At 46.3% G+C, this 20182-nt stretch overlaps 5 protein-coding genes across 7 annotated transcripts; 3 read left to right on the top strand and 2 right to left on the bottom strand.

Moving 5' to 3' along the window:
• The first annotated feature begins 51 nt into the window (after positions 1–51).
• Positions 52–3101, top strand: LOC120444299 (pre-mRNA-splicing factor ATP-dependent RNA helicase DHX16). Its single transcript, XM_039623820.1, has 4 exons — positions 52–533; positions 594–730; positions 791–2360; positions 2428–3101. Exons 1-4 carry the CDS (start codon positions 184–186, stop codon positions 3053–3055), a joined length of 2685 nt encoding a protein of 894 aa, XP_039479754.1. The 5' UTR covers positions 52–183; the 3' UTR covers positions 3056–3101.
• Positions 3102–3255: 154 nt separating this feature from the next.
• LOC120444302 (protein l(2)37Cc) lies at positions 3256–5054 on the top strand. Its single transcript, XM_039623824.2, has 3 exons — positions 3256–3398; positions 3600–4035; positions 4285–5054. The coding sequence occupies exons 2-3, from the start codon at positions 3604–3606 to the stop codon at positions 4681–4683; spliced, it is 831 nt and encodes a 276-aa protein (XP_039479758.1). The 5' UTR covers positions 3256–3398; positions 3600–3603; the 3' UTR covers positions 4684–5054.
• Positions 5055–6626: 1572 nt separating this feature from the next.
• LOC120446825 (aromatic-L-amino-acid decarboxylase) lies at positions 6627–10201 on the top strand. Of its 2 annotated transcripts, XM_039628005.2 has the most exons (4): positions 6627–6813; positions 7365–7512; positions 7593–7678; positions 8751–10201. In XM_039628005.2, the coding sequence occupies exons 2-4, from the start codon at positions 7414–7416 to the stop codon at positions 10096–10098; spliced, it is 1533 nt and encodes a 510-aa protein (XP_039483939.1). In that variant the 5' UTR covers positions 6627–6813; positions 7365–7413; the 3' UTR covers positions 10099–10201. The 2 variants fall into 2 exon arrangements, with proteins under 2 accessions (XP_039483939.1, XP_039483940.1); XM_039628006.2 differs by lacking the exon at positions 7365–7512.
• A 144-nt stretch (positions 10202–10345) lies between these two features.
• LOC120446826 (protein anon-37Cs) lies at positions 10346–12536 on the bottom strand. Its single transcript, XM_039628007.2, has 3 exons — positions 12391–12536; positions 12078–12245; positions 10346–12012 (listed from the first exon to the last, which is right to left on the bottom strand). Exons 2-3 carry the CDS (start codon positions 12083–12085, stop codon positions 10506–10508), a joined length of 1515 nt encoding a protein of 504 aa, XP_039483941.1. The 5' UTR covers positions 12086–12245; positions 12391–12536; the 3' UTR covers positions 10346–10505.
• A 258-nt stretch (positions 12537–12794) lies between these two features.
• Positions 12795–16737, bottom strand: LOC120446517 (3,4-dihydroxyphenylacetaldehyde synthase). Of its 2 annotated transcripts, none has more exons than XM_039627528.2 (3): positions 16551–16737; positions 16255–16489; positions 12795–14149 (listed from the first exon to the last, which is right to left on the bottom strand). In XM_039627528.2, the coding sequence occupies exons 1-3, from the start codon at positions 16628–16630 to the stop codon at positions 12932–12934; spliced, it is 1533 nt and encodes a 510-aa protein (XP_039483462.1). In that variant the 5' UTR covers positions 16631–16737; the 3' UTR covers positions 12795–12931. The 2 variants fall into 2 exon arrangements, with proteins under 2 accessions (XP_039483462.1, XP_039483461.1); XM_039627527.2 differs by lacking the exons at positions 16255–16489; positions 16551–16737 and adding exons at positions 14626–15154; positions 15221–15302 and having other exon boundaries at positions 12798–14149.
• Between the last annotated feature and the right edge of the window lie 3445 nt (positions 16738–20182).

Genomic DNA, 20182 nt, shown 5'->3' with positions numbered 1-20182 from the left:
AACAAATAATCCAACTTTGTAAACAGTGGAGAGATTATAGATTGTAAATACAGACAGAACTATCTGTTCTGTTGTGTTTCACCCCTTCCAAAAAAAAGTTAGATTCCCAGCTAGCTGGGCGGCACTGCAAGTTATCGAATTACATATCGCCAGCCGGTTTGTTTATAGGCGAAGTCTTGTAAAATGTCGGGTAAAAACAGAAAACGCAATGCCAGCAGCAGCAGCAGCGCCGAGGAGCCGGACAGTGAGGAAGAATCTCGCCTAAAGGACCTGCAGGAGCGCGACGAGTTCGCCAGCCGGCTGAAGAAGCGGGATGACGATCGGACGCGCAATGTGGTTGATTCCACCGGCGGACGCAGGGCCATCGAAGAGGCCACCAAGCGGCTGAAGCTGGAGCACGAGGACCGGGACAAGATAGTGCCTCACCTGCGTCTTCAGTCGCGTCGCCAGTACCTGGAGAAGCGCAAGGATGACAAGGTTGCTGAGCTGGAGGCGGACATCCTGGACGATGAATATTTATTTGATGAGAGCGTGTACGATCATAGCTTAATCCTACCTACGAATGCATCAAAATAATTCTGGTATGCTTTCAGCCTGACCAAACGGGAGAAGGAGGAGCGCCAATACAAGAAGCAACTGCTGAACATCGCCAAGGAGCACGAGAAGGCGCGGGAACTAGAGCGCATCCAGCGCTATAACATGCCACAGGACCTGAAAAAGGGAGAGCGATGTATGTAGTTTATGTTTATTGTTCCTGGATAAATACAATAATGTTGATTTCCTACTTAAGCTGAGTACGTTGAGGTGGATGACTTTGAGAAGCAACCTAACTCAGAGCAGAAGAAATGGGAGGCTGAACAATTGGCCTCGGCGCGATTCCATTTCGGTGCCAAAGATGCCAAGGCGGAGGAAGAGTACGAGCTGCTCCTTGACGATCAGATCGATTTCATCCAAGCCCTAACCCTGGATGGAAGTCGAGAGAAGTCATCTAGCCGACAGCCTGAACTCACGGAGAAGGAGCGCAAACGCTTGACGTTGGACGAGACCAGAAGATCCCTGCCTGTTTATCCGTTCAAGGAGGATCTGATTGCTGCTGTAAAGGAACATCAGGTGCTCATCATCGAAGGTGAAACGGGCTCGGGCAAAACTACACAGGTGCCGCAGTACCTTGTGGAAGCTGGTTTCACCAAGGATAAGAAGATGATCGGATGCACGCAACCACGTCGTGTGGCCGCCATGTCGGTGGCTGCACGTGTGGCCGAGGAAATGGGCGTGAAGCTGGGCAATGAAGTGGGCTACAGCATCCGTTTCGAGGACTGCACCTCGGATCGCACCATTCTGAAGTACATGACTGATGGCACCCTGCATCGAGAGTTTCTGTCGGAACCTGACTTGGCCTCCTACAGTGTAATGATTATCGATGAGGCTCACGAGCGGACTCTGCACACGGACATTTTGTTTGGTCTGGTCAAGGATATTGCTCGTTTCAGACCAGAGTTGAAGCTCCTTATATCCAGTGCCACTCTGGATGCGGAGAAGTTCTCCGCTTTCTTCGATGATGCACCCATCTTTAGAATACCTGGTCGCCGCTATCCAGTGGATATCTTTTACACGAAGGCTCCGGAAGCAGACTACATCGATGCGTGTTGCGTTTCAGTTTTGCAGATTCATGCCACTCAACCCTTGGGCGATATTCTAGTCTTCCTCACGGGTCAGGATGAGATCGAGACTTGCCAGGAAGTTCTGCAGGATCGCGTAAAGCGGCTTGGCTCTAAAATTCGTGAGCTGATTGTTATACCCGTCTATGCGAATCTCCCGAGTGATATGCAGGCCAAAATCTTCGAGCCCACGCCTCCGAATGCCCGAAAAGTTATCCTGGCCACCAATATAGCAGAGACCTCGCTGACCATCGACAACATTATATATGTTATTGATCCTGGGTTTGCCAAGCAGAACAATTTCAACTCCCGCACTGGCATGGAGTCCCTTATGGTGGTGCCCATTTCCAAGGCTTCCGCAAATCAGCGAGCGGGCAGAGCAGGACGAACCGCTCCAGGAAAGTGCTTTCGTCTGTATACGGCGTGGGCATACAAGCACGAACTGGAGGACAATACCGTTCCGGAGATACAGCGTATTAATCTGGGAAATGCAGTGCTCATGCTCAAGGCTCTGGGCATTAATGATCTGATACACTTCGACTTCCTGGACCCTCCGCCGCACGAGACACTGGTATTGGCTTTGGAGCAGCTGTATGCTCTGGGTGCACTAAACCACCATGGAGAGTTGACCAAGCTGGGTCGCCGTATGGCCGAGTTTCCAGTGGATCCCATGATGGGCAAGATGCTGCTGGCAAGCGAAAAGTATGTAGTGGATCTAACAAATCTAACAAAGAAGTGAATTAAATTGCATATCCTTACATTGTTTTAGATACAAATGCTCCGAGGAGATGGTGACCATTGCAGCCATGCTGTCCGTGAACAGCGCCATTTTCTACAGGCCCAAGGACAAAATCATTCACGCGGACACTGCCCGAAAAAACTTCAATCACATGCACGGCGACCACCTAAGCCTCCTGCAGGTTTACAATCAGTGGGCGGAGACTGACTACAGCACCCAGTGGTGCTACGAGAACTTCATCCAGTACAGATCGATGAAGCGGGCTCGAGACGTGCGAGAGCAGCTGGTGGGCCTGATGCAGCGTGTGGAAATCGACATGGTCAGCTGTTTGCCTGAGACTGTAAATGTGCGAAAGGCAGCTACCGCTGGATACTTCTACCATGTGGCGCGGCTCTCCAAGGGAGGTCACTACAAGACCATCAAGCACAATCAGACAGTAATGATACACCCGAACTCCTCGCTATTTGAGGAGCTTCCGCGGTGGGTGCTCTATCACGAGCTGGTGTTCACCTCGAAAGAGTACATGCGTCAGGTTATAGAGATCGAGAGCAAGTGGTTGCTGGAAGTGGCCCCGCACTACTACAAGGCCAAGGAGCTGGAGGATTCGACGAACAAGAAGATGCCAAAGGTCGCTGGGCGTGCTGAAATGGCGCAATAATTTCGGGGGTTTTAGTTTCCAATTAAAAATAATCTTTTATTGTAAATTGTTTTTAGTTTCTTGTAAACTGGGTTTGTTGATCATTATTCATTTTTGAAATTTGGCCCCAAGATAATCAATTTATCGATAACTTTTAGAAACAATGGTGGAGACATGTTCTTTTCTCATCTAACTCGTATCAATCGAATACGATTCTTATTAGCAAGTAAAAGTATCGATATGTGCCGGTCCACCGACAACTGTATTATCGATTTCGGCCGTGCGGTTGGATTTCGTGTTTTGCATTTCAAAGGGCAAACTTGCACAATAATTTGATTTAATTGCAACCAAAAAGCTTTAAAAAGTAAGTCTTTGATCGGGCCGAGCTAACTGCGTTGAAGGACTCACAGAATTGCGCGTTGAAACACCGAAACAGCAAATTGTCGTATAACCCCATGACGTTCTAACCTAAAAACTGATGAAATTTCCAAGTCCAGTCGGCTTTCTATTTACATATATAGTTTGTAGAACAGTAACTAAATACATTTCGTTTTTTTATTCCAAGGATAATGGCTGCTCAGTTCTTCAATCGCATTGGCCAAATGGGCCTTGGAGTGGCCGTATTGGGTGGCGTTGTCAATTCGGCATTATATAATGTGGAGGGAGGCCATCGGGCGGTCATCTTCGATCGCTTCACCGGCATCAAGGAGAACGTGGTCGGCGAGGGCACCCACTTCTTCATCCCATGGGTGCAGCGGCCCATCATTTTCGACATCCGGTCCCAGCCCCGCAATGTTCCTGTGATCACGGGCAGCAAGGATCTGCAGAATGTCAACATTACGCTTCGCATCCTGTACCGCCCCATTCCCGACCAGCTGCCCAAGATCTACACCATTCTGGGCCAGGACTACGACGAGCGTGTCCTGCCCTCCATCGCGCCTGAGGTGCTGAAGGCTGTGGTCGCCCAGTTCGACGCCGGCGAGCTGATCACCCAGCGTGAGGTGAGTTAAACTCAGGAGACGCCTTATTTCCTTACGATGAAATTTATATGAAGGATCTTGTGTTTCACCATGCGCAACTATGAGTACTTGGTACCAGCTGATCACATCTTATCCGTCTCGTATTTCGTGATTTTTATTTCCGATTTTAATTTGAATTGTTATGGTCTAGTGCTTTGTGGAAAATTGATGCATAAGAATGGCATTCATTATTACCAGCTTCTTAAGCTTACCGTGATTACCTCTTTGCAGATGGTGTCGCAACGCGTTTCCCAGGAACTGACTGTCCGTGCCAAGCAGTTCGGCTTCATCCTGGACGACATCTCACTCACGCACTTGACCTTTGGTCGGGAGTTCACGCTGGCCGTCGAGATGAAGCAGGTGGCACAGCAGGAGGCCGAGAAGGCGCGTTTTGTGGTGGAGAAGGCCGAGCAGCAGAAGCTGGCCTCCATCATTTCGGCGGAGGGTGATGCCGAAGCCGCCGGCCTGTTGGCCAAGTCTTTCGGCGAGGCCGGAGACGGTCTGGTGGAGCTGCGACGTATTGAGGCCGCGGAGGATATCGCCTACCAGCTATCCCGCTCCCGTGGAGTCGCCTACTTGCCCAGCGGACAGAGCACGCTGCTCAATCTGCCATCCACAATCGCGCAGTAGCTGGGTCCATCTAGTACCGTTAAGTTGTAACTACCTATAGCATTTACTAAGTACTTTTCGATTTTGTTTCTGCTGAAATATGCACTACTCTAAAGCGTTCGCCCGACTGACTGGAGAATACTTAGCGAAACAACCAAAATTTGTCTCATGTAATCGGTTTTTCCATTATCTTCCCGATCGGAATCGAAACCCGGTCACAGTGTGCGCTCCGAATGCGGCTCAACTTTTGTTGTTTCCGTTTGAGTCCTTCGTGTGCGCGTACTGCTGAATTGGTGCTTAAGATCGGCACCTGGATAAAACAACTCAATTCAAAGAAACACAGACCATAAGAAAATTTCATTATGTGAACAAACAATAAATGATAATCCTTACTTGAGTGGGCTTTTGAATTGCGTGTGATGGTTATGCAAGGAATGGTAATAAATTATTTAGTTGTTATATGAAGGTTTGTTTTTGAAATATGAATACTTTCGTTTAACCAGTTACAGAGCAATCTTAAGACGAATCTTATCAATTGCTCTAATCACTGTATACTAAATACGTATATATATTCGATGTACCCTATTTGATGTACCCCAAGTATATGCTCGCTTATCTCGGCCCTCGTTCACCTCTTATGCCTGTTTATGCAATCCCCTCTCAAAGGCGCCATTCGACTCAAGTCGGTCATAAATCAATTCATAAATTCTTCTATTCTTCGCCCCAATCGACCCGAGCTCCAGCCACCCGTAAAGCAGCATAATCTGGGTGGTTGTGTGGCTCGGTGGCTGGGTGGTTGGGTGCACCCACCGCATTAAATCGAAGGCAGAGCCTTTGGAATGGCGTATAAATCTGTTGATTCAGCCAAGTGATTTGCCAAAGTGGCTTCGTTGAAATGTCAGGCACACACACTTTGCTCGCACTCAGCAACAGTTGGCCCACCCGCAGGATACTCATCCTACGACCTACACTGGAAAAAATGTCTTGTCTTTACAATTTGCTTAAATAATTTGTATGTGTAGATTTTGTTTCAGCGGTTTTGTAATATTGTTTAGCATACCTGATTGAATTCACAACGCCCAAAAAAATTGTCACAAACACACTTTTTAAATATATGTTTGTTACTTATCTTACCCATTTCTATCAATACGCAATATTGATTTCATATTTTTAAATGCCAATTTCTATACATATTCCAAATAAATTTTGAAATGTCTCCCTATACGGGTATCGAATAGTCGGTGTCTATTGATTCCCATTTATTTTTCTCAGTGTGTTTAAGGAAGAGCCCGCTCAAAAGGCTCAACCTAGCCCACTCCACTAGCACAATGCGAAAGTGAGTGAGAGCATTAGATTATTTGACGTCACAAACCCATGAGCGGTTCAGAAAGCACGTCATATTTGGTGCTCTATTAACCGGTTTCTAAGATGCCCGCAAAGCGTGCCATTCGCAGCTTAATCCATGTCTTGCGTTTTCTGTGATTTTTACTCTGTTTACCTTTTTTTGCGTGATTTTTTCTTCGGGGAGTCCAAGAAAAACCCTGTTTCGAATGACTCATGATGGGGGATTCCCGACGAGATCGCTCTCTATTCTTAAATTCGAGTTGGGATGCACGTGAGCAGAATTCAAAACATTTCGCTTTGTGCTTTTAGTCAATCAGAAATATCAATATTTTATAATAGTTTAACTTTAATCAACTTTGCTGGCAAATAAAATATATATTTTTGTATTTTTGTGTAAATCGCCGATATCCAGTTACTGATTCAGACCCCAATTAATGCATGTTCCGAAAAAGTACAAAATAAACTCTCCGTGCAGAACGTGCACAAATCAACCGGGTGCGGGATGTATTAAAAATACATTCTCAGTCCGCCGATTGAGATTGAAATTGAGATTGAACCGGTCCTGCGGAATTGGCAGCGCTGCTGGGCGGGCTTTAAAAGCCATGGCCAAGAGCGAGCAGCGCTCAGTCAAGAGGAGAACGCCGAGCGCACAGCAGTTCAGCACAGAAATCAAATAGCCGAATAGCAAATAAATATTAGCTTCAGCAAACAAGAGGCACACTGAACTTGGAGCAAAGATTTAGTTCGGAACGGAAGTAAGGCTCGACGACAAGTGCAAATAATTAAAAGCAGTTAACTAAGTGCACGGTGAGTGACGAAAGTGTGGCTTCTTAAAAGCCTCAAGTGCTCGGCCAACATAATGAGTGCATGTGCATGCGAAAGATTCATTTCGGGCTAACGCTGCGTATACGTAATGTGTATCCAAAACTGGGCATCCAGCCTTGCTTCGGCTTAGTTTTATAGTTCGGGCCCCGAATTCTTTAGTGCTTAAGCTTTTTGGCTTTTGGTATCTGCATGTTTTTGTGTATCTATTAAAACAAGGTTTTACATAAGTGCCTTTTTTGCTGGCAACAAGTCGCCGCCTCAATGCCAACTTGTTTACGCTGTTAAAAATTGAATTGAGAAAAATGAGGTAGTCTTAATTAATGCAAGAATGCATTAAACATTCTAATTACCATACTAATTAACAGTCTATACTTAAGCAACGCACTCAAACGGAAAACGCTTTAAAGTATTAATAACATTATTTTCTTTATCACCATTTTTGTTACCATGCAAAACTATTTTGATTAGCACTATCACAAAATGCCCACTTTTATTAATAACACTCTCAATAATCGCACGTTCTTTCACATTAGCTCTAACCATTCGAGTTCATATCATTGCAAGAAGTAAATCACTCTGAAAATGAGCCACATACCCATTAGTAACTCTAATCCACCAAAACAAACTGATGATGCTAACATTGCTAACATTTTGGAAGATAAGCTGGACCCCAAGGTTTCGGTATGTCTATTGGGTCGACTGACTATTAGGCCAACAACTATGCACGTATAAAAACTAAATATTTTTGAATCCACATTAAGATCGACATGGAGGCGCCGGAGTTCAAAGATTTTGCCAAAACAATGGTGGACTTTATAGCCGAATATCTGGAGAACATACGCGAAAGGTGAGCAAGATTGCGTCCTACTCAATTAGCTTGAATTAAACTTAATTTACCGCCTCGATACGTATAAAATTCATTTATATGGAATCAGAATCTCTCGCTTGACCTCAGAATTTTGCGTTCGAATTGAAAGTTCGTTCTGCTCGATTCTGCTCGATTCCGCGCAAGTGAATGACATTTCGCACACGTTTGAGCATTAGTCACGGGAAAGTCGCGCCGATTGGACCTTTCCATTGTTAAATATATATATACATTTATTTAGAGACGTAAGGCGACCTTCCGATCAACTCGAGGGCCAAGTACTTTCATTGCTCTTGGGCCTGAAACTAATTAATTATTGCCATTAAGCCATTAAAAGGCTTTGTAAAGTTGGCGTGTCAAGGTCGGTTTTCACGTAGATAACACATACATACATGATTGCACCACAAACGCCTTGGCCAAAAGCGATTGAGGTATTTCACTTATCTTGGGCAATTCTAACAGTTTCGTTTCCATTACCTTGAAAATCAAAGTAAAAAATGACCTACAACTTCTGTTAATAGTCACTGATAGTCGCTAAAGTTGTGAAATTGTTCGCTGGTTAATTGGAAATAAAGCTTAACTAGAGCAAAATATTGCAATTTATTAAATACCATTCTTAATGCCTCACATAACACAGATGTATGGTCCATTTATTTGCATCGAGAGTTCTTAGTTGGACATTTTTTTTAAACCAAGCGCATCTTAAAGTTGTTAAATTTCTCATTAGAGCTACATACATACATATATACTCGTTTTAATGACAACTTTTCTTCTTATCGTCTTACCTTTTAGTACTTCCTTTTAAATGAAAGGACAGAAAATCCTGTCATCATTATCAGCTTCGCCTCTTTTATCCTTTTCCCAAAGCACTTTGCTACATATTGCTATTGATTTTCGTGCCACTGGCAACAAGTTGGGGATGGTTGGGTGACCCCGACCCCGACTTCTGATGGCTTTGTGGGCTAACTGAGTTTCGCAGCCAATTGTAGCAAGGAGCTCTTTCTGAATGGGAGCCAAATGCAATCAACAACTAACGCAATTATCCCAATTACAGGCGCGTTCTGCCGGAAGTGAAGCCCGGGTACCTGAAGCCCCTGATTCCGGATGCGGCGCCCGAAAAGCCGGACAAGTGGCAGGATGTGATGCAGGACATTGAGCGGGTCATCATGCCGGGAGTGACCCACTGGCACAGTCCCAAGTTCCATGCCTACTTCCCCACGGCCAACTCGTATCCAGCGATCGTGGCGGACATGCTGAGTGGAGCGATTGCTTGTATCGGATTCACCTGGATCGCCAGTCCCGCGTGCACGGAACTCGAGGTGGTCATGATGGATTGGCTGGGCAAGATGCTGGAGCTGCCGGCGGAGTTCCTGGCCTGTTCGGGTGGCAAGGGAGGCGGTGTCATCCAGGGAACGGCCAGTGAGTCCACATTGGTGGCGCTGCTGGGAGCCAAGGCCAAGAAGGTGATGGAAGTGAAGGAGCTGCATCCGGAGTGGGATGAGCACACCATCCTGGGCAAGCTGGTGGGCTACTACTCGGACCAGGCTCACTCCTCAGTGGAGCGTGCTGGTCTCTTGGGAGGAGTGAAGCTCCGTTCTGTGCAGTCCGAGAATCACAGAATGCGTGGTGCTGCTCTGGAAAAGGCCATCGAACAGGATTTGGCCGAGGGTTTGATTCCCTTCTATGCCGTGGTCACCCTGGGCACCACCAACTCCTGCGCCTTTGACTACTTGGATGAGTGTGGACCCGTGGGAAACAAGCACAATGTATGGGTCCATGTGGACGCTGCTTATGCCGGATCCGCTTTCATTTGCCCCGAGTATCGCCACCTGATGAAGGGCATTGAGTCAGCGGACTCTTTTAATTTCAACCCACACAAATGGTTGCTGGTGAACTTCGACTGCTCGGCCATGTGGCTGAAGGATCCCAGTTGGGTGGTCAACGCCTTCAATGTGGACCCTCTTTACCTGAAGCACGATATGCAGGGATCCGCTCCGGACTATCGTCACTGGCAAATCCCACTTGGACGGCGATTCCGGGCTTTGAAGCTCTGGTTCGTCCTCCGGCTGTACGGAGTCGAGAATCTCCAAGCCCACATCCGCAGACATTGCAATTTTGCCAAGCAGTTCGGGGATCTCTGCTTGGCGGACTCCAGATTCGAACTGGCCGCTGAGATTAACATGGGATTGGTCTGTTTCCGTCTGAAGGGCAGCAACGAGCGGAACGAAGCTCTTCTCAAGCGGATCAATGGACGCGGCCACATCCACTTGGTTCCTACCAAAACCAAGGATGTGTACTTCCTGCGCATGGCCATATGCTCGCGATTCACCCAGTCCGAGGACATGGAGTACTCGTGGAAGGAGGTCAGTGCCGCTGCCGATGAGATGGAACAGGAGCAGTAAAGTGGTTGTGCAGGTCTGTTCTGCGTTTAATTAATAAATTAATATTAAATTGTTTCTATATATACATATATGGTATATATATGTACATATATGTATATTCCACAAAATGGACCAATTATTATAAAGTTGCATTATGACTTAAAAACCGGAACAGATCTACATTCTCCACTTGCGACATGTTTAGGGAATTTACATCGATGGATCCTCCATCGCTACATTAGATCTATAGAATTCTATCATTGTACCATTGATGTTGTTATTGAGTTTATTGTTAATGTTATACGCCTAATTAAAACAAATGTATTCTGCTTAACAATACAAACAAATTTTAACCATAAATTTTGACTAGTGAGCTTCCGTGGGATATACTTTACAATTTAGTAGCCAGTTCGGAATTCCTATTGCAGTTAACCGCTGTGCAGGCTTCTAAAGTAGAAGTCAATAATGCGTTGGGCTTCTCGGATGCCACTGGACCTGGCGGCATCAATAGTTCCAAAACCTTTGAGCGAGGTTGCATCCCCAGCAAAGAGAAGGCCCGGCGACTTCTCGCCCAGCGGAGCGGCCAGTCGCTGGACATCTCGGGCACTGCTGCTGGTGGAGAAGTAGGGACGTCCGCCAAGGTAGCACGCTGAGGTGCTCCAGTTGGAGCGCAGCAGTTCCTGTGGGTACGGCACCAGGTGATTGCATACGCAGCGCCTCAGCAGGCCGGTTATCTGCTCTAACAACTCTTCGTCGGGCAGCTTCTCGATCTCCTCGTAGTAGCCGCCACCCACATGCACCTCCAGCACATGCTGACTGCTGGGCACCTGGCTGATCTGCACGACCTGTTGCGTCCAGTTGCGTTCGGTTTGCTGCTCCACTGAGTGATTTAGGAGAGTTCCCAGCGGCCGCAGGCTTCCCTTTAGCCAGCGCCCAATGGGCTTCTTGTAGGAGAGATATATCTTCAGGGGATTGCCAAAGCCGAGGTTGCGTATAGCCATCATCTTGTCCAGCGGCAGCGAGGGTCGAAACAGAACGCCCGCAAAGCTTTTGAGCACGCCCAGCGGCAGGGTACATATTATGTGATCTGCGTTGTAAAGGCTGCCATCCAGGCAACCCACACTTTTCATCGGCGCTGGTGTCCACTGAATCTGGCCTACAGGCTTCCCGGTCTGCAGCTGCGCTTTGTCCATTTTCTGAATGAGATCATCCACTACATTATCTAGGCCAGTGGGTACATATAGCGGACGCTGCTCCTGCTGCACTGGGCATTTGGTTATGTGCTCGATGTTGACGTACTCCAGGCAGCATCCCAGAATGCTGCCGAACTCCTTGAACAGCGATTGGAAGATCTCGCGGGCCGCCAGCTGATCCTTTGGCTGCTGGAAGGAGGCGCCAATGATGCGATCGCTTTCTGTTCTAAAGTAGTTCATTACATTGTCCAGGGAGTGCAGGTCACCACCCGTTTTCACTCGATCGGATACCTTAAAGTCTCGGCAAAGCTGACGGAATAGGGTGTCGATAAGCTCGACCATGGCTGGATTAATGTGGCTTCCATCCTGGAGATAGGTGGCCCGATCCGGCTGTTTTATCTGCCTGCCCAAGCCTTCCGTGTTGCGTAGCAGTTCGTACATCGAGTCCTGCGATCCATCGATCTTTACCCACTTGGCGCCCAGTTCACAGAAGGTGTCACCAAAGCGCTGCGTATTAATCCTGCCGCCATAACGATCCGTAGCCTCCAGGATCACGGTGCGTCGGAACCCGTGCGACAAGAGGTGCTGGGCAGCCGAGAGACCTGCGAGTCCTGCACCGACGACCACTATCTGTGCATTTTGGCGTGCCGCCTCCACATCCGGACTGCGTTGCTGGTCGCCGATGTTGTCCGCCTGCAGCACCCGTGCATTGTATAAGCTGCGCCTGCTGGCCAGTTTAAAACTGCGGACAACAAGAGAGGGTTTCGGTTTCATTTATTTTTTAGTTGGCGCTGCTGTTTAACCTACCATTGCATGGCAAGCGGGACTGGTTTCCTGGAATTCCGAAAGTAATTCAAGTAATTTTTAGAATTTTGTCTGAGTTTTAATATTTGTTGACAGGCTCAGGCTCAGAGGCGGACAGGCCTTTAAAATCCCACACGTCCGAGTTGTTAATAAAAAGCAGAATCATAGTATCTACAAAGGAAGGTCGCCGGTTATCCAACTGCAGTGTGTGTGTTTAAATTCAGTCTTGGTAAGCAGACATTGTTGTTAAAAGGTTTTATATTACCATTTCTGTATTTATACGCTTCTTACTTTACGGAAATCGGAGAAGTCTTACCAAGGTGACCACAAGATTCCGCTGATTCTAAATACACGAAAAGTAGCTCCTACAGTTCCTCAGAGGTAATCAAAATATTGTATTAAGTGAAACATATATTTTTTGTTTTGTTTATATTTTGTTATCCAATCGATATCAGGTGGTCCAATTGGGAGAAACAGCTGTTTGACTGCGGATGCGCCACTGACGATAGACCTTAGCGAACTTATCAAAATTCGATTAAAAGCCAAATCGATTTTTAAGCAAATGCAGCCACACTTAACCGCCAAAGTTTTGATTTCAAATTTAAAATAAAATCAGTGAAATGTCGTATTGCCTTAGAAATAAAGGCTTTGAGGAAAAGTTTCAAAGTTGAAGTAGGTATATCCAGTAAATATTTATTAGAGAAAACAATAATATTTTGTGACAGGCTAAAAAAACAATTTTAATGCACAATTTTCGTACATTTAAATTCACTTTATTCATAAACATGTGGGAAGCTACAAACTACATCGCAAACTAACTAGGTTGTCCCTAAACTTAAATAGTTGAACCGTTTTTCTCACTGAGATTTCTCGTGCGTTGCATTTTCGGTGCTCAGGTGGATCTGGAAGTGTTGCGCAAGATCGCCCACGTTTCCCGATTTGCGGGCCACCAAGGATTGTTCTGAAAGCAGGTCCGTCAGTTGTGACTCGATCTCCTTCCAGGCGAAATCAATGTCGGAGGCTTTGGTGTCCATTCCGCATACGACAAATCGCAAGAACTGACGACCCGCGTGCTCGGCCTTAACCATGTAGATCTTCTTTCGATCCATGAGTCGCTGCAGCAACTGGGTGGTAATCTCATTGTCTCCTTTGGGCCGGAAGCAAACCAGTCCAAGTGCGCGAGGAGCCACCAGCTCAAATCGGAAATCCTTCAGCACAAGCTGCTCAAACTGTTTGGCCAACTCGATGTGCTTCCGCACATGCTTCCTCAATCCCTCGGCTCCCAGAGTGCGGAATGTAATCCAGACTTTCAAAGCTCGGAAGCGACGTCCCAGGGGAATTTGCCAGTGGCGGAAGTCGGGAATTTGCGACTGACCCTCGTGCTTGTGCTTGAGATAGATGCGATCCACATTGAAGCTATCGACCACCTTGTTGGCATCCCTTAGCCACATGGCCGAGCAATCGAAGTTGACCAGCATGAACTTGTGCAGGTTGAAGTTCAGCGAGTCCACGCGATCCAATCCCTTACGCAGATCCGCACACTCGTCTAGAGCAAAGGCTCCTCCGGCATAGGCGGCATCCACATGGAGCCACACCTTGAACTCCTCGCAGACGGCGGACAGGGACTCAATGTCGTCATAGGCACAAGTGCCCGTGGTGCCCAGTGTGGCGACGCAGATCACCGGAATTCTGCCCGCCGCCACGTCCTCCCCTATCGCCTCCCTCAATGTATCGCCTCTAAGTACGAAATCCTCTCCAGCCGGCAGCAGTCGAATTGGCATGGCAGCCAGGACTCCAGCCTTCTCGATGCAGCTGTTGCTCTGATCCGAGGAGTAGGCTACCAAGCGTCCACGCACCTCGCTTTCGCTCAGCTCCGGATGCGATTCCCTATAGCTGGCCACCGCCTGTTCCCTGGCAGCCAGGACAGCCACCAGAACGGCCTCGCTGGCCGATCCCTGGATCACTCCTCCTCCTGGTCCCTCGCTGGCGTGCTGGAAGTGTGCGGGCAGCTTTAGGAACTTGGCCAGCCAGTCCATGACCACCACTTCCAGTTCTGTGCAGGCTGGACTGCAGATCTGTGGAGATTATACATATTAGTAGGAACTTTTAAGTCTGTATTACAGACATATAAATGCAGATGTACTAAATCAAAGGTCTGTTCTTCTAGTTTGTAAGCTAACAACGTAAGCATTTTTGCAATTTCTTATGAATTAAATTAGGGCTTATTTTACGAAGTTTAAATTATTGTTTGGTAACTTCTTTGACCGCAATGACAATTATTGTTTGCGAAACGGATAGTTTGCGTTTGGCTAATAAATTCTGTATAAATTTAAATTTATTTGTTTTCCTTTAAGGTGAGTCTGCTGCACAATAACTTTAAATGGTGACAATTGCCGATTGATTTGGGTGAAAAACTCTCTTCGGCCCGGTGCAGTAGCAACCTGTTTGTCGGGTTCTTGGATTCACTTTCACCCACCGCGCACAATGGGCGCCCATTCAGCCGGTCAAAACAATGGGCCAGCAGCAGATTTCACCAGCCATCCCAACCTACCCAGCTGAATCCGACGATGCCGAACCCACTGGCCAGCATCTCACCTACAATGGAGGGATACGAGGTGCTGGTGGGGTAGTAGGCGTGCATATGGGGCGACTGCCAGTGGGTCAGTCCCGGCTTGATGACGCGGTTAATGTCGCCGAGGACATCTTTCCACGCTTCGGGTTCCTCGGGCATCTCTGTGGGCAGCAGGTCCAGGAGATAGCCCGGCTCCACATTGGGCAGCACGTCGTCATCCCGGATATTCTCCAGATAGTCGGCTATGTAGTCGACTGCCGCCTTGCCGAATTCCCGAAACTCCTTGGCATCCATTCCGCTGACAATGTGTCGAAATCGTTTTCTATTTGCACTTTTCACGTTCTGTTTGTTTTGGTTGTATTTCTGCGTCGCTTTCGGTGTGTTTGCCCAGCTCGATTTCAATTCCCGATCCGTTGATGCTACTCCAAGTTGCCTGAGGTTCACTCTGAGCCCGATCGCCGGTGAGGGCCGCCTTTTATACTCCGACTTCTCTGGTCAGCCTCCAGAGCTGTCGGTTCAGCCGATTTGGCTAGTTTATAGAAATTATAACAAACGGCGAAACTGACTGGCTTACTTCTTTTTATTTAACTAACTTTGCTTGGATTAGACAGTCCACATAGAAATAAAAAACTATGGGTACTTTCAAATACCAACAAAGGTTTTAGGAAAGTGTTTAATGTACTACCTAAACCAAGATGTACTTACAAATGGGTTCTGTAGTATAAAGTATACTCTTACCCAAGAATGTCATGCAAATACTTGCATTTTAATTCAGCTATTAATTTCGAAAATATCTATAACCGATTGCTCTGCACAGTGATTCGTGGAGCGTGTCCAATCTCTAAGATTAGGGAACGAATCGGTCCTCGGGATTATAGCTTTATGGGATATTTCGTGTCATATATTTATAGAAAAACAATTACTTGGCAATTTTGCTAATCGCTGAGTGGCTATCTTCCGAGCATATTTATCGCATAGTTCTGTGTAAAAAGTTATAGCTGCCGATCGATAAGGATTTCTCACGTATTGCGTTGATTTGGCCGAAAGGTTTTGTTACCAACGAAACTCAAGCAAACACTGGTGGGAAGTACCTTTTGCGCACAAACTGTTCCCACTTTTTTGGTTGCTTGGCGCTCTCTTAAGCGTTCTCTCTTAGCCATCAATGAAAGAAATTACAGTTTATAAAACTAATTGATTATTATTGGTTGTTAAGACCGCCTCAAATGAACAATAATTTTAAATTCATGCAATTACACGTGTCTGCCTACAGGTCTCTCTCTCTCTCTTTAACTCTTTTTATCGCAATAAATGTATTTAAATGTATAGTAATATAAACCGAAATTAAAGTTTATATATGCTATATTTATAAAAATTGAGATATTACAGCTACACTTTATATATGCAAAAGTTTATTAAATAATTGATGTTTAGGCTGCCTATGCAGGTTTTTTAGTTTATTTCATTGTATAAAACTTCTAATAATTTTTGCAGAAAATACACTCAACAAAGTGGCTTATGATTCCTTTTCCACATTAACCCTGTTTTGTTTCACTCGCGTAATTGGCGTAATAATAATAGTTTGCTGTCTCCACTCTATGTACGACTTACCCAGCTGAATCCAAGGACTCCGATGCCCGCGATCAGCAGTTCACCGATGATGGAGCCCGCCGACGAGGACGATGGATAAAAGGCATTGAAGTAGGGCGACTGCCAGTGGGTCAGGCCAGGCAGGATGATGTTCTCCAGATCCCTGAGGACCTCCCGCCAATGATCGGGCTGCTCGGGGATCTCCTTGGGCAGCTGATTGATCACCGCATAGGGAGCCGTGCTGGGCAGGACATCCCTGTTGGATGGGACATAGAGATTAGGGGCACACTACGAGAAGGATTATTCCAGACACACACCTCTCACGTATGCCGCTCAGATAGTTGATGAGAAACTCGATGGAGGCATGGCCAAATTCGCGGAACTCATCGAAATCCATGATCCTGGTTAATCCAAACAATGGCGCGATTTACTTTAGGGGGAATTTGGGTGCTTGGCCGCTCGGTTGGTTCCGCACTTGTGCGCCGCTGACATTCGAATCTACAAATGAGCTGGCTGCGCTTTAACCAAGTCTCAATGAGCTCCGAATCTCGGGCTCCGAAGTTCGGGGGGAAGCAAAAACAACAAAAATCCGGCTATGTGTGAAAATGTGCAGTGGCAGCAAGTTTTTGGTCTTTCTGACTGGCCTGGCCCATTGCCGAGATTTATGTTTATGTAACTACCAAAAGACACAATCCGAAAAACAAGATCGCCACACAAAAGTGAAAAATGTCGGTGAAGAAAATTTGAACAAACTGCTTGTTAATTGTCTATTAAAATGTGTTATCCAAACACCAGCAGTGCTTACTAAATCCCCGTTGTCCCTCTACCCACCGCCAATCCGGTTCCATATCATCGCATCATCAGCAATTAACTGTCCCCGGTCGAGCCCATTTGGCAAAATACTTCATGTGTCTAACCATTAACGACTCCATTAGACGGCCGCGACAATAGCGTTGGAAAATTTGAAAGTCAAAGTCGATTTGGTAACCGCGGAAGTGAGGCACCGCCTGGGATGCCATAGATTGGGATCGCATTGGATTGGACGCGATCGGTCTTCGTTGAGTGCATCGGTTTCATCAGCCATTTCCATTCACGATCACTTTCAGGGTCACGTTGCATTTTATGCTCATACCCTATATTTTTTATATTTTTACACCCGGTACCAGTTGGGTTCAAGGGTATACCGGGTTTTCGTGCTGTTCCGCATCCGAAATGAAAACCCAATATCGTGAACTACGAAAATATTGGATGTTCACTATACGAATACGAATTTGTATGATAAAAATTGCCATCTTTATTTTCAGTTGTAGGCAATCCCAAATGACAATTTAAATATGAAAGAGGTAGTATATATAAGTATATAAAATATAACAGAATTTTTAAACCACTTTATAGCGTAAGATGAACCATGGAACCATGTGTACTTGTAAGTGGGTGTTCCGTAACTGGAATTTTATGTAGAGTTCCCAGGATCTTGCATACTTTTCAAGCGACCCACGCACTCCAGCTGTTCACGTTCCTTGCGTTTCCCAACCCATAACCGACCTTCCCTGCCTGTGTCCATTTCTGTGGGTGGGCGGAGGTCATCCGTTGGGAGAGGTGGGGCTTTGGGGTTCTCGAGCATGGCGTTGGGATTCAAAGTGTTTGGCAAAGTATTTGGCGCGCTCTAAGCGGCTCATAAATAAATGCGAAAACAAAATCGTTTTTGCAGACGCAACGCATTTAAGGGGTTTTCGGGACGGGTGGGCACGGTCACGGAATGGGGGGCATGTACCCACTATAGATATAGGGGTTCCGAAACTACACAGACAGTGAGAAAACCCTATGCAGATACAGCAAACTCACGGACAACGGGTGACTCGGGTACGTAGTGACCCCTTCTCCCAATCAGGTTTTCCAGTGCGCCGGCGCTGGAATGACATCGAACTCTAGGAATAGAAGCGTATGGCCACCCCAGCCCCATTTTAATGGCGACGCTGGGGCGATAAGATAATGGCCACTGCCTGCGCATGCCTGGAAGTTCTTGTTGCTTTTTGGCGCTGGTGGCTCTATCGCCAGCCGATTTCCAGCGATTTTCAATATAAAGGGGCGGTGCCTGTCTTCCAGTGGAGACCCCGCATATTTGGTGACCGCGCGCCGCGTATTGACTTGGACCTTTGAGTTAAGTCTCTCATATTTGTTTCGCCTCTGTCGACGTCGCTGCTGACTTTTAAGTGCTGTTTACTGTTGTTTTGGGGCCAACGAAGGTGTCGCTCGACGTTGGTTGGCTTTTTGTTCTACCCACTGTGTTGACTTCTTTTTGTGCCCCTGCACTTGTGCAGCTGGAGCTTCTTGAGGCAGCGGGGTGAAGCAAAGAGTTTCCATATTTCCCTTTTTCGGGGCTAAAGTTTTTGCGTTTTACAAATATTGTAATGCTCCTGGAATTTTTACTTTTCGGGCAAATGGGCATCGCATCGCAAGAGAGCGACACACATGCGCACGGCCCCAAAAAGAAGCCCAAAAATGTCGTCGCTGTTGGCGTTGTCGCCTCGCCGCCTTGTTGCCATTGTTGTCCTGCCGTTCAGGGCTGGCTGTATGCATTTTACCATATCATTTGTGTCACATTAGGATCAATTGGTAAACACACACCCGCACACCCGCACACCCACACACCCGCACACCCGCACATCCACAGATGTGAATACGTGTACGCATAGCGCACCCATGTGGGCGGCCAAAAGGCAAACGGCACACGAACGAACACCAGACGGAAAGCGAAAAACAAAAAATAACAACGTTAAAAGCTGGCAGAGTCGGAAAAAGCGTGAAAAAGTGCGCAAAGTAAAGGAGAGACGACAGTTTGGACGGCCAAGGAAATAAATAAAGATGCAGCGCGGCAAATAGAGGGGATTCCCACCAGCAACAATACCAGCCGCCTGCCGCCTCCCGCCTGCCAGTGTTGCCGTGTCCAGGGTTGTCGCCGTGCCGTTACCGACACCGTTACCGTAACCGTTTCCAGACCGTTACCTTACCGTTGGCCAAACACCGTTAGCCATGCCGTCGCCATTTTGCCGCACTCGGTTCGCATTTGCCGTCGTCGTTTTCTCTGCCGAATCTGTTACCGTTAAAGTTGCCGTTGCCGTCGCCAAAATGGCGTTCGCCTAAAATCGCTTTCGTGTGCCGTAGAAAATGCAAATAAAATAATTTGTAATGTTGAAATAAGAAAATTAAAAAAAAATAAATAAAAAAAAACAAATATTCAACACAGTTAACAAATACTGCAGTTGAGTGTTAAAGTGATGGAATAAATGCAAAAAGGGTAAATGCAAATCATTGCGTCGGGTTTTACATGGCCGTCGCAGAACGCAGGTCTCGAAAAAAAACCAATATTCTAAGAAAATCCTAGAATCCAAACTAGAAATGCTACAATTTAACAGTAGATCCCTAAAAACAAGAAATGTGTTATTGATTTGTGTTTTGATTTTGAGCAAATTGTATACACATGTCTTGACTTAGTTATTAAATGATTATCGAAAACTAGTTACATTTAGGCGTGTAAAATATTTAACCCATGAACAACTATTAATACAGAATTTGGTTAGTTTCAAGATTAAAAGGCAAATTATAAGATTACGGTGTGAGCTCTCATTTCCGATTTTAGTAATTTTAATAAAACTTAATAATAATTTTAAATTAAACGGAAATAAATATACTACGCTTTAGTATTTTACAAGAACTGTAAAACTATTCTGTTTGTGTGATTAGGGAACTATTATTAGTTAGTTTTTCGATTCAAAAAGCTGGACCTTGACAGTTTTTAAATAGATAACAGTGGCCCTCAGAATTTTGGTCTTCGCACGAGAATTCTCCTAGTGACAGACGATCAATAGATATGCGCCAACTGGCCTTTGAATATCTACCGATCAGTATGGCCCCATCCCCAACTTACATAAAGTTCACCCGCCTTTCA

The sequence above is a fragment of the Drosophila santomea genome, chromosome 2R (genome assembly GCF_016746245.2).
Source record: "Drosophila santomea strain STO CAGO 1482 chromosome 2R, Prin_Dsan_1.1, whole genome shotgun sequence".
Taxonomy (NCBI): Eukaryota; Metazoa; Arthropoda; class Insecta; order Diptera; family Drosophilidae; genus Drosophila; species Drosophila santomea.
Note: the sequence above shows the minus strand (reverse complement) of the source record. Positions and strands in the feature narration are given on the sequence as shown.